The 17,255-nt window shown below is 43.9% G+C and overlaps 1 protein-coding gene across 1 annotated transcript in view; it reads right to left on the bottom strand.

The window, feature by feature from the left end:
- PLEKHA8 (pleckstrin homology domain containing A8) overlaps positions 1–17,255 on the bottom strand; it is a 56,624-nt gene that overhangs the window by 3,739 nt on the left and 35,630 nt on the right. Inside the window, exons 10-13 of the mRNA XM_062178251.1 lie at positions 16,822–16,880; positions 14,785–14,915; positions 13,645–13,715; positions 5,451–5,512 (exon numbers count right to left, since the gene is read on the bottom strand). Of these exons, the coding sequence (XP_062034235.1) occupies positions 5,451–5,512; positions 13,645–13,715; positions 14,785–14,915; positions 16,822–16,880 (323 nt within the window). The remainder of the gene's footprint in view (positions 1–5,450; positions 5,513–13,644; positions 13,716–14,784; positions 14,916–16,821; positions 16,881–17,255) is intronic.

The raw sequence follows: 17,255 nt of genomic DNA, 5'->3' as shown, positions 1-17,255 counted from the left end.
AAAACTCAACTTGGATGAAGCCGATGTGGACTTGACACTCAGATATTTTACATATTAGCTTGAGGAATTTAAGCCAGGTGCTTAGGGGCTGGCACTGTGGCATAGTGGGTAAAGCCTCTACCTGCCATGCCAGCATCCCGTATGGGCACCGGTTTGAGACCCGGCTGCTCCACTTCTGATTTAGCTCTCTGCTAATGCTCCTGGGAAAGCAGTGGAGGATGGCCCAAGTACTTGGGACCCTGTGCCCATCTGGGAGACCGGGAAGAAGCTCCTGGCACCTGGCTTTGGGCTGGCCCAGCTCTCCAGCCATTATAGCTATTTGAGGAGTGAGCCAGCAGATGAAAGATCTCTCTCTCTCCTTGTCACTCTCTCTCTCTCTCTGTAACCCTGCCTTCCAAATAAATAAATAAATCTTAAAAAAAAAAAAAAAGCCAAGTAGTTAACTTCCTGGAACCTCACTAAAAGGGCTGATGATGAAATTCCAGAAAGTGGGGGGAAAAGATTGTGAAAGCACCAGGAAGGGGGATGATATATCAAGCAGTAGCCATGGGAAATGGAGGACAATAGAGTATGGTGCCTTCAGCATTCTGCAGGAAAATGATTAATGTAAAATTCTATAGTCAGCCAATCCAGAAAGAACTAATGACAGGGGCCAGTGCTGTCCCACAGCAGGTAAAGCCACTGCCTGCAGTGCTGGCATCCCATATGAGTGCTGGTTCAAATCCCACTGCTCCACTTCTGATACAGCTCTCTGTTATAGAAGATGGCCCAAGTGCTTGGGCCACTGCACCTGCTTGGGAGACCCAGAACAAGCTCCTGGCTCCTGGCTTCAAACTGGTACAGCTGTGGCCATTGTGGCCATTTAGGGGGTGAACCAGCAGATGGAAGACCTTTCTCTCTCTCTCTCTCTCTCTCTCTCTCCCTCTCTCTAACTCTGCCTTTCAAATAAATAAATAAATATTAAAAAAAAAAACAATGATAGGGTCAAGTATCTAGTTTGACTGAAGAGGAAGCCAGAAAGGAAAAGGGTAGCCAGTTAGTGACCAAGCTAGAAGCAACAGTTTGGGAGATTATAACTGCTGGATGATAAAGTTCACTATTTGGCTGATAAATCAGTTGAATTCCTTGGATATAAAAAAGGATTCCTTGAGCAACTGTGATCAGTTATCATGAATCTGACTGCGGATTAGTACGTGTGGGAATACTCAACACGCCTCCAAAACACGGATGACTGGGAGTCTAACAGCAGAAAGGCTGAAAAAGCCGATCTGGGTACACATTCACCTCTTCTACTGACAAGGCTATTATCAAATGCTTGACATAATCTATTTTCTTAAAAGCCAGAAACTTAAAAACTACTGGCAATCCCTCCTTCTCTCTCCATCACTCTGACTTACACATTTGGGAAAAAAGGAAATTGGGGCTGGTGTTGTGGTGCAGCAGGTTAAGCTGCTGTTTGCGATGGCAGGATCCCATATTACCCTTGGTGCTGTTTCAAGTCCCAGCTGCTGTGTTAACCATCCAGCTCCCTGCTACTGTGCCTGGGCAAGCAGTGAATGACAGCCCAGGTGTTTGCAGCCCTCTGGGCAATGACCCCGGATGGACAATCTCACCCTGTTTCTCTGTCACTCTGCCTTTCAAATAAAAAATAAAAACAGGGGCTGGCACTGTGGCATAGTGGGCTAAGCTGCTGCCTGTGATACTAGTATCCTACATCAGCACTGGTTTGAGTCCCAGCTGCTCCACTTCAGATCCAGCTCCCTGCTAAAGTGCCTTGGGAAGCAGTGGAAGATGGCCGAAGTGCACTGGATGAAGCTCCTGGTTCCTGACTTTGGCCTGGCCCAGCCCCGGCTATTGCAGCCATTTGGGAAGTGAACCAGTGGATGGAAGATCTTTCTCTTTCCTTCTCTCTCTATAACTCTGCCTTTCAAATAAATACATAAATCTTTGAAAAATAAAATAAAAATAAAAATTATTGGCAATAAAATCTGAAGACTTCAAAATATTTATGAGCTATAATTTTGGGTATATTATCTCAGCTCCTTGCATCTTGGGTTTGTCTATAAGTGGGAAAAATCTGAGAGTTATGAGATTAACAACTGAATGTATGTTAAGTACTTGCGGGATGAGCGCTCAATGCTGTAAGCTGAGGTGCACTCTTGGAATCAGATACAATGATTCTACTTCTAGGAACTTATTTTGAGGAAACAGGAGCTTTAGTCAAAAATAAACAAACAGATGCTGTTTTATTTCTAAGAACAAACTTAGAAGCAGCTTAAATTTCCAACACAAGATTAGGCAAATAAATTATGATACTTCCTTATTATGGAAAGATAAAGTCACCAAAAATAGTGTTTTTCCCCCCCAAATAACTTCTTATTGCATTTAAAAATGGTCATGATGAAATCTATGGGGGGATGAGAATATAAAGTTATACTATAAGCTAAATGTAGAAAAATTTATATGCATAGACAAAGTATATAAAATTTTTGCACACATATAATGTATACAAGTATATAAACATCCATAGATACAGATGTATTTATATAGATAATACATCAATGACTGCTGAAGAGATTAGGAAAATAATGTAATTCTCAAATGTGGTTTTTCCTGAAGTCAACTGTAGATGTTGAGCTTTATTTCATTGGTTACGTTTTAGATGGAGAAAGCCAACATTATATCTTGATGAACTGTGCATGACTGTTCTTCCATTTTTGGAGTATCTGTTTGACTTATCATAGGGTTAACACGTTCATTACACATCATGCAAAAGGAAACAGCAGATTCCATCAGCATTGTAATGCCTATTCTTTCAAGGTAGTAACTATAGCTAGAAAAGCCTTTGTTATGAAGCTAAATACTCAAGTAAAATAAATCAGACATTTTGCTTAAGTAGCTTGACTCAGAATATAGATAGGGAGATATATAAAAAATACAGAAAAAGAAGACTGACTATTCAGATTCTTTGTTTATATCCTGAAAGTAACTAATAATAATCCCAAAGTAATGAAAACGTTGCCTTATTGGATCCTCTTGTCATTTATTTCACTGTATACTACTATATTGAAAAAGATTTCTAATTATTTTAATTTATGTAAGTTAAGCCCATGAAGCAATATTTCTACTCTTAATTTCTTGTTTACAAAACTTAATTTTTAAAAAAGATTTATTTATTTGAAAGACAGAGTTACAGAGAGAGGTAGAGACAGAGAGAGAGAGAGAGAGAGAGAGATAGAGAGAGAGATCTTCCATCTGCTGGTTCATTCTCCAAATGGCCACAATGGCTGGAGCTGGGCCAGGAGCCAGGAGCTTCTTCCAGGTCTCCCATGTGGGTGTAGGGGCCCAAGGACTTGGGCCATCCTCTGATGCTTTCCTTGGTGCATTAGCAGGGAGCTGGATCAGAAGTGGAGCAGCTGGGACTTGAACTAATACCCACATGGGATGACATACTGCAGGCTGGAGCTTTAAACCATTGTGTCATAGCGCCAGCCCCTTAAAAAAATGTTATGTTTTATAAAATCAAGCCTTAAATGACAATGATGAAATAAAGTTAAATGTGTATTTTTTTTAAAAGGAAATCTATGGAGGGGATGAGCATATAAAGTTGTACAGTAAGCTAAATGTAGAAAAAATTTATATGCATGTCCAAAATATAAAATAACTGTACATTTTAATATATACACATATATAAATATCCATATATACATTTATATAGACATAAAACTCAATAGATGAATATTTAAATATGAAAAATTATAAAATTTCTTAATAAAAATATAAGAACAGTTAAGAAGGCAAAGAAGGGTGGGCACTGTGGCACAGCAAGTTAAGCCACTGTCTGGGATGCCCACCTCCATACTGGAGTGTCTGTGCTATAGTCTCACCTCTGCTTCCAATCCAGCTTCCTGCTAATGCTCCTGGGAAGGCATCAGATGATGGTCGAACTGTTGGGCCCCTACCACCCAAGTGGGAGACCTGGATGGAGTTTCTAGCTCCTGGCTTTGGCCTGGCCCAGACCCGGCTGTTGTGGGCATTTGGGGATTTGTATATATAATAAAACATGTACTGAAAGAAGTGTGGGAATTTTGTAGCTATGGTTGGTCTGGCACCTATTCCAGTGAACAAGGGACACAGAGCTAGTCATCTCTATGCTTCCAAAATATATTTCACTTTCAGTAATACTTGACTTATTGAATAGTACATTTCCCTCACTTTTTTACCTGCCTTAAAAAATCATGATCTAAGTAGTTCTTATGTTAGGTGAATGATATATTCTTTTTTTTAAGATTCATTTTATTTATTTGAAAGACAGAGTTACAGAGAGAGGTAGAGATAAAGAGATAAAGGTCTTCCATCCGCTAGTTCACTCCCCAGATGGCCGCAATGGCCAGAGCTGCGCCAATCTGAAGCCAGGAGCCAGGAGCTTCCTCTGGGTCTCCCACGTGGGTGCAGGGGCCCAAGGACTCGAGCCATCCTCCACTGCTCTCCCAGGCCACAGCAGAGAGCTGGATCGGAAGAGGAGCAGCTGGGACTAGAACCGGCATCCATATGGGATGCCGGCGGTGCTTCAGGCCAGGGCTTTAACCCACTGCGCCATAGCACTGGCCCCCGATATATTCTTTAAATTAGAAAAAGACACTATCTGCAAGGGTATTTTAACACCCTGCCTTCCAACAAACACATCCTATGACATGTTCTAGTGTGCAGTGACATGAGATGCTGTGTTTTCATGGCTACGTCTGTGTGCTTCAGACTGGCCTTTCCCTGATGGGAAGAACTGCAGTGCTACTGCTGACCCAAAAAAGCCACTTACTCCTGCTATTTCACAAAGCAGGCTAAGTGACTGGCCCAGGGGACTATGATTCTCAGGTTGATGTTGTGCCTAGTTCAGTAGGGGAAGGTGGGGTGGTGCTAACAGGACAAAACATGTGATGCAAACACTTTCACAGTGTAAATACCTGAGAAGAGATTTCCATCCCTAGCCCTTAGCATATCCAATATAGTTAATATGAAAGATAAGATTCAACTAGAAAAGAAAAATCAAGACCTGGGATTGAATGCAATTGAATACAACGGGCAGCAGAGGGAGCCATTGGCTTGAGTGCATCATTCCCCCCAGTGTTTGCTTCCTGCCTACATCTGCATGGATATTGCAGCTCTCTACTATCTTGTCAGGAAGGCAACCACTCAGAAGTCAAACCGCACAAGCTCATTGGAACAAGACAAGGTAAGCATACTCTTCTATTCATAGTTCTTTAACAATCTTTGTTCTACCAGACACTGTTGCCAACATTTCCATACATGACAGGCCTATAAACCTACGTGAAATAAACAATTTTTTGTTCTTACTCTCAAAAATAAGGCATACAGAAATACCACACACAAAAACAACACAAAGCACCTTGCTTCTGACCAGCAGAACGTCAGGAGGCAGAAGGATTGCTTACCGCAAAAACCCCTCGGACGACCCAGCCGTGGTGCTGCCGGAGGGTTTTACCGTACGCGTTATCTGGAAAAGATGTGAAACAACTCCATGAGGAACAAGTTTGTCAAAGTTTGGTGTGCTATCTGTGCCATAAATTGTTTAATGTATGCGGCAGTACAACCCTACTTTCTAGGAGCTGATAGAAATCTAACTATAAGATCTTATACCCCAAAAGTCTAAAGTAGGAAAAAATAAAAGCTCATATGCTTTTTAACAAAAAAAACAAACAGATACTTGCACTCTTATTCCAAGTCAACATATCTGAACTTCAGCTTATTATCATGAGGGAACAAGCTCAACATATGTAAGCAAATAAAGTGGCAGAAAAGGATATTAAAAATCAAGAGTAAATACCACTACAAATACCTACTAAAAAAAGGAAAAAATTTTACGTTCTGTGCAATGCTGTGTGACTATGAGCCAGTTGCTGGGCAGCTGCTTCTCCCCATGCTGCCTCCTTCATCAAATGATCTCAAAGGTTCTTTCCAATTCTAACATTCTATTCCAGGATGCCAAATGTTGGTCCTATACCCTGGATATACAGTACGAAAGCAAGAAAACAGGGGTGGGCATCTGGCACAATGGTGAAGACATGGCTTGGAATGCCCACATCCTTTATCAGAGTGCCGGGCTCAAGTCCCAGTCCCTGTGCTTCCAGTCCAGCCTGGGAGGCACCAGATGATGGCTCAAGTACTTGGGTCCCTGCCATCCCCTTGGGAGAAGCAGATTGAGTTCTGGCTTTCTGGCTTCGGCCTGGCCCAGCCCTGGCCAATGTAGGCAGTTAGAGGATGGAAAAATCTCTGTCTCTGGCTCTCTACCTTTCAAATAAGATGAAAAAATACATTTTAAAAGGCTAGAAATATTTAAAATGTTAAGAAAAATGGCTTGAGATTATTTGTTTTAAGGATAACAATCGGTTATTTTTATCCTAAGGTGCTTTAAAACAAGATTTTTAAACTGACATATAATAATTTTAATTACAGCAACTCCCAAGAACAAGATGGCTACATTTTATGCAAGGGATGTGTTCCTAAAGACTTTGAATAATTCAATATAAGCAAAATTCAAAATTGATTTTCCCACTGGCCAGAGAGCATTCTCAGGAGGCAAAGACCTGTATCACCGCAGTATGTGTTCACTACTCTTACTTCCAAAATCAGCTCTGGTAGTTTACAGAGTGCTCCTAAACTCACAGTGCTGTGTATCACAGGGCTTGTGTGACCTTCATCACATTTCACCTGAAAACATTTAAATTCCACTTCAAATGCATTCATTTGCATGTGGTAGTTTCAGCACAAGTACTACCACATTTAATGAGGGCCCAGGTGACACCATAATAGGTTACAGAAATATTTTCAACTTAAGAGGAGCAGATATGAAAATAACAGGAGACATGAAAACCCAAATACAAGCTCCTATGCAATGAAAAGCAATGTGGCCCATGCCACTGCCAGAGAAAGTCTGGCCAAAGTGGGGCTGCCATGTGGCTGCAGCTCAAACACAGTCAACAGTTTACTCAAGCCCTCCAGCTCAGAAATTATGTAATTCTAGTCAACTTTTATTTCAAAAATTTGGATGAGGCTTCATTAATACTTTTAGTGCATCCTACTATTTCAATTTTATATAATTTGAATTTGCATAAAATATATTTTATACAAAATAATATATATCCAACCTAAACAGGAATATGTATGAACCAGAACCACAGAGCCCCTGCTATCTGAAGCACCAGGAGCAGGCAGAAATGCATTGTGGTGACGCTAAAGCAGAGAAATAACGGGTCTGTGAAAAGGCAGAGTTTGGAGAAGACTCTTGGGAACAGCCTAGGGGACTCAAGATCAAACATAACTTTCTTAGGAGAACAGTTAGCAGAGTGCTGTGTGATCAGAGACACACCTTCAACATGCACAACACTTAGAATCCAGCTGTTCTCTCTGCCAGGGGATACGTGGCGATTAGAGAAATGCCACTAGAGGTACATAAATTAAATGCCATTAAAATCTGCTAGTGGTGCACTACAGTCGACAGCTGCTCCGTTTAACAAAAAGTAAGTACATGTCTACTACACTCTGAGTACTGTGCAAGGCAGTGAGATCCTCGGCTGATTTAAACTCAGTGAATCCTTTGCCCTGCAGAAGCTGATGATCTTATAAGGAAGCTGCACATGTAAACTACAAGCTGCTATCATTGAGATTTAAGAAAAGAGAAAAAGGGGTACGTGGACACAGATTCCCTAGCAAGAGTCTTGAGGACTTGGTGGAATAGAGGAAGGGTGGTGGGCGGCACTGCAGATGGGAGGCACTGTGGAGCTGTAGGTCACAGCACACCAGGCAAGGTAAGCAATCCCCTGGGGTCAAACCGTGAGGCCCTTTATGCACTGTGGTGACAATTCTGAGCTGCTTCCATCGGAAGCACAGTGGCAGTTTTGAAAAATATCACATTCACTGTTGAAAGCTGTAATCATTTCTCCCAGAGAAAACCACAGTGGGCATTCTGGAGGAACATTCTTAGACTGTCCTAGGATCCCCTATGATTTTCTTCTGTTAACAAAGCCATGATCACTCTGACCTGGAATTGTGGTGGGAAGGCACAAGATGAGACTCTCATTGCTCTGCAGCGTGCAGCAGCTACACAGCCCGCGAGGCCAGAACTCCCTGTTTAAAAGGGCTCTGGATTTGGTGCCACACCAGCCTCAGAGACTTTTTACCTCCCTGACACTTGGGCATTCATATCAATCATCCAAAAGGGCTAAGAAACTGTTCTCTGTGCCCTCTTCTAAGAGCCACCAAGAAGACAAGGGCACTGTGAGTCCACATAGCCTGGGAAGCATGGCCTGAGGATCAGGGAGCATTATTTCACCCTGTAGCAAGGCCCGTGTCCTCCCATTTGGCCCTACAATAAGCAGCAGCTGCTCCTTGTGGGCCACACTGATGGAGAAGAGTTCCACCTGGCAAAATGTGGGCCAGATGGTGCCATGGGAGGAGACAGTCACAGAATGCAGGTCCTGACTCGGGCTCAGGAAGATCACTGCTGAAATTTAAAGCCAATAAATGAAACAAAATTCATTAAAAAAAAAAATAAGCCAGAAGACCTTAGCTGACTTCCAGGGCTGCAAACACCCCCACCACGTGAGGCTGCATTAAAATAAGATGAAGTCTAAGCCTGACCTATTTTGGTTACCTAGAGAAGATTAGGTAATGAAAGACATTAATCTTCACTGTAATGCCCATTCATTATCATAATGCATGTTCTATAATCTCAGAGTATTTGTGGCCTCTGAAAGACACAAATGATCCCTTTCTCTTCATTCTAAGATGCGTCAGTTGCTCCAAGGCTGAGCTGAAATTTCTGAGTAGGAAGAGCACGATTCTCCCTGCTTCATAAAGAAAGAAATGGAATAGGCGGGGAGGCAGTGACTTGCCCAACGTCACAAAACTAAGAGCAATGAGAACCCGGGCATTCTTGTTAGATCAAACCATTCTGTCAAAAACTAACATTTATTTTTCCTGAATCAAAATCAGGGAAATCAAAAGTATGCCTTTTCCAGCCATTTCCTGAAAGAAAGAGCACCTTATTCTGGTTATGAAAACAGCACAGATCTCACAAACATGTGCAAAAGGGAACATGCAAAATGGCAGCACTGTTTGTGGTGTAAGAATCTGGAATCGGCCAGTGCCGTGGCTTAACAGGCTAATCCTCCGCCTTGTGGCGCTGGCACACCGGGTTCTAGTCCCGGTTGGGGTGCCGGATTCTATCCCGGTTGCCCCTCTTCCAGGCCAGCTCTCTGCTATGGCCCGGGAAGGCAGTGGAGGATGGCCCAAGTGCTTGGGCCCTGCACCCCATGGGAGACCAGGAGAAGCACCTGGCTCCTGGCTTCGGATCAGCATGATGTGCCGGCCACAGCGGCCATTGGAGGGTGAACCAACGGCAAAAAGGAAGACCTTTCTCTCTGTCTCTCTCTCTCTCTCTCTCATTATCCATTCTGTCTGTCAAAAAAAGAAAAAAAAAAAAAAAGAATCTGGAATCAACCTCAGTGTCCATAAGTAGTACCTAAGTTTTTAAAAACTCTGGTCTAGTCACACGATGAAAGGCTAAACAGCAGAGAAAATTAATGAGTCAGGACTATAACACTGGATAAGTCTAAAGAACAATACCGTGTGTAAAAGGAAAAATGTGTCAATGTGACTCCATGTATATAAGCATAAAACACGCAGTCCAATACTGGACACTGCCTGTGAACACATAAATACAAGTAGGGAAATGAGCACTCTATAATAAGCAGCAATTCAGGATGAAGATCTCTGGAAATCGAGGAAAATAATAGGGTCTAGGGGCTATTAAGGGGCCCCTAATTGAATTGAACTTTTTTTTAAAAGAATTTTATTTTATTTATTTGAAAAACAGAGTTACAGAGGGAAGTAGAGACAGAGAGACAGAGAGACAGGTCTTCCATTCCACTGGTTCACTCCCCAAATGACCACAACGGCCAGAGCTGAGCTGATCCAAAGCCAGGAGCCAGGAACTTCTTCCAAGTCTCCCATGTGGGTGCAGGGGCCCAAGCACTTGGGCCATCTTCTACTGCTTTCTCAGGTGCATTAGCAGGGAGCTGGATCAGAAGTGGAGCAGCCGGGACTCAAACCAGTGCCCACATGGGATGCCGGTGCTGCAGGCTGGGGCTTTAACCGGCTGCACCACAGCACCACCCCTGAACTATTTTTATATATGTCAATTGCCAGCTATCTGTTAAATGTGTGAAATAGTTACCATTTCAAAAAAGCTAATCTACTAGAGAAGGCCCCTCTAATTTTTTCACAGGGACTAAGCTTCGAGTGTGGGGAAATGCTGACTGCAAAAGTAGAGAGAGAGGAGAGAAGTGCACAAAGATGCAGTTTTGTTATCTTCAGGCACTGTCAAAACTGAAGTGTGCACTGTGAACAGACCTGCTGGGAGGGCCCCAGGGAGTGCAGGACTTACTTCACATTCCACAGTGTTTATAAAACAACTAAGCTACAACTTGATGGCAATACCTGGTTGTGTGCTTTGTCTCACCTTGCTCTCCTTGTCTGTGAAAGCCCTTCATGTTACAAGACATGAACTGAGCACCTTTAAAAGTCCCCCAGGCCGGCGCCGCGGCTCAATAGGCTAATCCTCCGCCTTGCGGCGCTGGCACACCGGGTTCTAGTCCCGGTCGGGGAGCCGGATTCTGTCCTGGTTGCCCATCTTCCAGGCCAGCTCTCTGCTGTGGCCAGGGAAGGCAGTGGAGGATGGCCCAAGTGCTTGGGCCCTGCACCCCATGGGAGACCAGGAGAAGCACCTGGCTCCTGCCATCGGATCAGCGTGGTACGCCAGCCGCAGCGCGCCAGCCGCGGCGGCCATTGGAGGGTGAACCAATGGCAAAAGGAAGACCTTTCTCTCTGTCTCTCTCTCTCACTGTCCATTCTGCCTGTCAAAAAAAAAAAAATTAAAAAAAAAAAAGCGTCCCCCATTCTGTGCCAGAAATGGTGACTGGGTTAATTTTTACTTGACATTTCCGGAATCATTCTGCGGTGAGAGATCCGGCAATGCGCCATCCTGCAGAGTGAGCTGTGCAGAGCACCTCACAACATCTAGTACAGCGGTGCATGAAACGCCAGAGCTGCTTTTCTTTGTTCCCCTTAAAAGGATGCTGTCCAAAACTTCTTGTTGATAGGACAGCTGCAAGGGGAGAAGCTCAGTTCTGGGGCAGAGCATTGTGGACTCAAATCCTTCCTTAACATGACCTTTCGAGAATGTCACAGGACGCTGAAGTACAGCTCTCAGCATGAGGCCATCCAGAGCATTCCACTCTGAGCATCCCTGCAGGGCATTTGAGGGATGGCACAAGTGTGAGAAGGGGCAGTGCAGCGTCTAAGGGCTCCTTCCAGGTGCAGGAGGCATTCCAGGCCACAGAACTGCAGGAACACAGTGACTGCAGAAGCAGTTCCCAGTATGGAACAGGTAGCAAGGCTTCCACTGTGTCATTCAGAACTTTGACTCATAATCTCCCACCTCCAAGACATGAGACTTGTAACAGACTATACAAGTGTTATGAGGATCTACTTCAAAACCTTTCCTAGGCAGTGTTTTATTGGAAAGGTATCTAATTAGGATGAAAAAGAGGCAAGATTGACTGATGCTGTGACTTTTTCCAGTACTTGTAGTTCTCTTATTATCAATCCCTCAAAGGCAGTCAAAATCCCCAAATCAGATGTAGTGAAGTGACAGGTGAGCGTCAGTGGCCTCGGTGTAGACAAGAAGGTTCAAACTTCTGCATGGGTGAGAATCCCCTGAATGACTTGTTAAAGCACAGGCGCAGGCTCCACTCCTGGAGCTCCCGATTCAGCAGGTCTGGGTGGGGCCTGGCAGTCTGTATTTCTAGTAAGTTTCCAGGTGATGAGGATGCTACTGTCTTGAGAATACTTCCCCTCCCAAAGCAAAAGCAGCATGGGGCCTGTGGAGCCCAGCAGGCGCACAGTGCTGCCTTCCACATCTTCCACTTTTCCTACAGGTGTGACATTTCCATATTAAGAAGCTAGTCTGGAAAATGTTTCTGGCTTGGCACCTGAGCTTTATAAATAAGTCCCATTCTCTGGTGGGTGGTCAACTTCGTATGTCATAATGATGCTGATGAAGAAAAGTACCGACAACAAGAGAAGCTAACCTCTACTGAGTACTACAGTACTCAGTACAATAGCCAAATCCTTTGCTAATTTATTCACAGGCATGATCCCACTGAATCTTTCCAACACTGATATGGAAATAGCATCACTGTGCCCATTTGGTAGATGAGGAAACGGCCCGTGGAAGTTGGGTAACTTATTTAAGGAGACAACGCAGATCCACTCAACAGAAGCTGGCCAGGGGGCATGCACAGACATGCAGGATACACTTTCAGGATGGAGAATCAGGACTCATGGGGGTGAACATAACGGAGACTCCCCTGGAAACCCGGGAACATACAGGGGACTCAAACACCTGTTCTGGGAGAAATCAGGGCCTTCAAGGCAGGGCCTCCGACGCGACTCTGCTTCAGACCCTACGTGGACTTCCGCAAATGTTTTAATCTTTCAGAATTTCCATTTCTTAACATATAACAACGAATTGATGTGAAGTTTAAGTTGTCTAAATTCTTCACAAAGTGCTTCAGAAATGACAGCTCTTGTTTCACGGCACACCAGCAATCTCCAGGCAGGGTGGCCTGGGGAAATCATGCTGGGGTAGACTGACTCAGGACCCTTGGTCTCGAGGACTAAAAGGAGGCAGAACCCACCTGTGACACTGAATAAAGGCTGCAGAGAACATGGGCTCTGCCTCCCCACCAGAAGCATTTAATTAATTTCACTGTTTATAATCAAGGTTATTTATAGTTCACCTGTGTGTGCCTCTACATTACAAGGGTAGAGCGTTTCAAAATAACATGGACATTATTTCTTATTCCATATACTCAATGGAAGATTTTCCTTTAGGCCGGGGTGAGAGTTCAGCCAAGGTTAGAAGCACTGTGGGATGCTTCCAAGTCTTAATATTTTTCTAAAATAAGTCTCACAGATTCTGGCGTGATCAACTCACCCTCCTGTCCAGTGTTTATTAAGCACCTACAATGCTACAGTCCATGCATTGAGATGCTGGAATATAGCACAAACTCCTTTGGCCAAAGCCTTCATCCCAGACCCAGACGTCCACTACTACAAAGTGGGACACAGCACATTTGAGGAGTGCAGGACGATCACCAACCCTTAATCTCACTCCAGAGCAAATTCCTAGGATTCCCTACCCCCTTTTATGGTCTCCAAAGTTAGCTTCTCTTTGAACACTGATTTTTGAGAACTGCACTGTATTTGAAGATAAATTTAGAAAAGCCAACCTCACAGTAATACAAAGTCTTCCTATCAAGATTAATAGATGGTTTTCTATTCATCCTGTGTTTCTTTAAGCTAGGATTGTCACTAATTAGATCTAAGTTGTCAGGTCACTGGCTCAAAGGTCCTTTTTAAATGAAGCATATAGGAAACAATGAAACTGAAAGAAACAAAATCAAATTCTGAAGAGCAGAAATTTCCCCTATATCCTATCTTCTCCCCAAGGGGTCTCCATCCCCATCCTATTCATTTGATTGATCAAGCATACAGGAGACTTACTCAGGGCCGTCTGGATATCTTTTTCCCCATTTTTCACTTCTGTCAAAAATCCCTTCAAAAATTTGAGACCTCTACAACAAAAAAAGAAGAAAACATGATTTTCTTTAAAAATGTTTTAAATTAACTAATTTATTTGAAAGGCAGAGTGGAAGAGAGAGACCGGGAGGGATAGACAAAGAAACAATGATCTTCCATCTGCTGGTTCAGTCCCCAAATGGCCACAACAGCTGGAGGTGGGCCATGTTGAAGAAGGGCCACGGAACTCCATCAGGTCTCCCATGTGGGTGGCAGGGGCCCAAGCATCTGGGCATCCTCCATTGTTTCCCAGATACACTGGCAGAGAGCTGGATTGGAAGTGGAGCAGCCAGGACTCAAACCAGCACTCATATGGGATGCTGGTGTTGCAAGTGATGGCTTTTCCTGCTGCACCACAATGCTGGCTCCAGAAATATTATCTTCAAAGTCCATTTATGTTGAATGGGTATAAAGAAACAGCAGACATCGGCTTCCATTTTGGCCGTATTTTGGGCGTAGTGGTGAACAGATCAAATCTCAGGAGGGCCCTGCCTCAGTTTTTTCTCTGTTATTCCCCTTCAGGCTGCTCTGGACCTGCCCTTCATCCTGTGAGATTACATCCTAAAGCAGTAGTTTTCAAAATGTGGTCCCAGGACCAGTGGCTTCGGCATTCCCTGGGAAGTTGTTAGAAATACAAGCTCTGGGGTCCCATCCCGTACCCAGTGAATCAGCAACACTGGTTCAGAGTCTGGTATTCTTCACAAGCCCCCCAGGAGATTCTGCCACTGGATTAAAGAAGTAAGTTGACTCCATATTCTTCAGGTTTCCTACCTTACGTAGACCATTAACAATATTTATTAACATCAATAGGGAAGCAAAAAAAGAAAAAAAAAGTTGTTGTTCTACTCATTAGGCCTTCTAGAACAGGATACAGGATTCGGTTAGGTGCTTTACTCATCTGGGGAGCTAAACAGCAGATGGACAATCTCCGTCTGTCTCTGTCACTCTGTCTCTCTAATAAATAAACATTTTTTAAAAAGAAATAGTCTCATTTGCATAACCACATTTTGCCATAACATTTCAGTCGGGCTGGGTTTAGCTGCAGCCCCACCACTGCTGCCTCACCTCTTCAGCCACAAGAGGGCTTCAGTAGCTGAGTTCCTGACCTGAGCTACATCCGCCTCCACCTCATGCAGCACTATCTTCTGGAGGGTGGTAAACTCTTCCTTGTTGGTTATGTACTTCTGATTCACCTTCTGGAGAATAACAAAGAAGAGGTACGTTAACGCCAAAGTCAAGCAAATCAGTACAGTGTAAGTTTGGCAAGAAGGCCTCTAAGAAATAACAATAAATTAAGATTCTATCTTCTCTATGTTCTGAGGCTTAACCTGGAATTAAACAGTACCAGTTGTCTCCTCCCAGTTGTCTTTGGCAAATACTTTTTTATTTATTTATTTGAAAGGCAGAGTTACAGAGCGAAAGCAGAGGTAAGAGACAGAGAGGAAAGAGAGAGAGAGAGAGAGAGAGAGAGAGAGAAACTTTTCACCTGCTTGTTTACTCCCCAAATGGCCTCAAAGAGAAGCCAGGAGCCTGGAACTCCATCCAGGTCTCCCGTGTGTGCAGGGACCAAAGCACTTGGACCATTTTCTGCTGCTTTCCCAGGCGCATTAGCAGGGAGCTGGGTCAGAAGTGGATCAGCCAGGACTTGAATCAATCTCAAATGGGATGCTGGCATCACAGGCAATGGCTTAACCCACTGAGTCACACTTTGCATTGTGAATAGAAAATTTCACAAACATTTGTTCAAATTAGCTTTAATGCAACTATTCCATGAAGAAAGTCTTGCTTATGTAAATTCTTCACACAGCTTTCTCAAATACAGGGACAAAGAAGACATTTTCACTGGACATTGTTTTCTTAAGAAGGTAACATTCAATCTACATTTAAAAGGAGCTCCCAACTTTAAACTGTGGAAGTAATTTATCAACTCCCTCATTTTCCTGGGAAGAAACCGGCTGAGCTTGGGGAAGGTGTGGATAAGTCTACAGCTGCACAAGGAAGGTAGGTAGGCTTTTGGGGTTCCACACCAGGGACAGCTGTCTTTACCATCTAATATGCCTTTTTTTTTTTTTTTTTAAAGATTGATTTGTTTATTTAGAAGGCAGAGTTACAGAGAGGCAGAGAAAGAGAGACATGTCTTCCATCCACTAGTTCATTCCCCAAATGGACATAACGGCTGGAGCTGGGCCAGAAGCCAGGAGCTAGGAGCTTCCCCAAGGTCTCCCATTTGGGTACAGGGACCCAAGCACTTGGGCCATCTTCCACTGCTTTCCCAGGCTATAGCAGAGAGCTCTATTGGGAGTGGGATAGCCGGGTCTTGAACCGGCATACAAATGGGATGCCCGTGCTGCAGGCGGCGACTTTATCACTACGCCACATCTAATATGCTTTTTTGGGAAAATCTAACTTGTCACTGCTTAAATCTAAAAAAGCATGGAATCAGTTATGACATAGAGCGAAATTCTACTGATTTATGCTCTGTGCATGAAAAGAAAATTTCAGTTTCATTTTGAAAAGGAATATTCAACCTGAACAAAGCCTACTTCTAGCACACAACAAGGGTTTGGATAGTACTTTCCTTGCCCAGCACCCACAGGTGAGAAGGGAGACACTTGCTTTCTTACAGAGCTAAAATACATCTTTTTATGTCCAGATTTTTTCTTGCCAAACACAAAATAAACTGAAATTTTTTTAATTTTAATTTTTTTTTTTTTACAGGCAGAGTGGACAGTGAGAGAGAGAGACAGAGAGAGACAGAAAGAAAGGTCTTCCTTTGCCGTTGGTTCACCCTCCAATGGCCGCCGCGGCTGGCGCACTGCGGCTGGCGCACCGCGCTGATCCGATGGCAGGAGCCAGGTGCTTCTCCTGGTCTCCCATGGGGTGCAGGGCCCAAGGACTTGGGCCATCCTCCACTGCACTCCGGGCCATAGCAGAGAGCTGGCCTGGAAGAGGGGCAACCGGGACAGAATCAGTGCCCCGACCGGGACTAGAACCCGGTGTGCCAGTGCCGCAAGGTGGAGGATTAGCCTGTTGAGCCACGGCGCCGGCCGAAATGTCTTTCTTAATCTAAAGGTTTCCACAGAGACAAACCAGTACACTCACCTTAATATTTCCAACAAGATCCATTTTAACAGGAGCAAACACAGTAGGGCCAAGTTTGTCTAGGAGAACAAATCAAACACATTTTTGAAAAAGCAATTTTTTCAAGTGGAAAATGTTTAATATATATTTTTATTTACATTACTGTTGTTGCTTTTAAAAATTTAATTACTTATTTATTTGAGAAGTAGAAAGACGAGAGAGAGAGAGGTCTCATCTGCTGGTTCACTCCCAGTGACTACAGCTAAAGCCAGGAGCGAGGAACACTATCCAGGTCTCCCACAAGGGTGGCAGGAACTCAGTCACCTGAGCCATCCATCACCTGTGCCTCCCAGCATCTGCACTAGCAGGAAGCTGGAGTCAGAATCGAGCTGGGTATCAAATCCAGGAATTCCGATATGAGCCACTGGCATCTTAACTGCTAGGCTAAAAGCCTG

This window comes from Lepus europaeus, chromosome 20 (assembly GCF_033115175.1).
Source record: "Lepus europaeus isolate LE1 chromosome 20, mLepTim1.pri, whole genome shotgun sequence".
Classification (NCBI taxonomy): Eukaryota; Metazoa; Chordata; class Mammalia; order Lagomorpha; family Leporidae; genus Lepus; species Lepus europaeus.
This window is presented reverse-complemented; position numbering and strand designations above follow the sequence as displayed.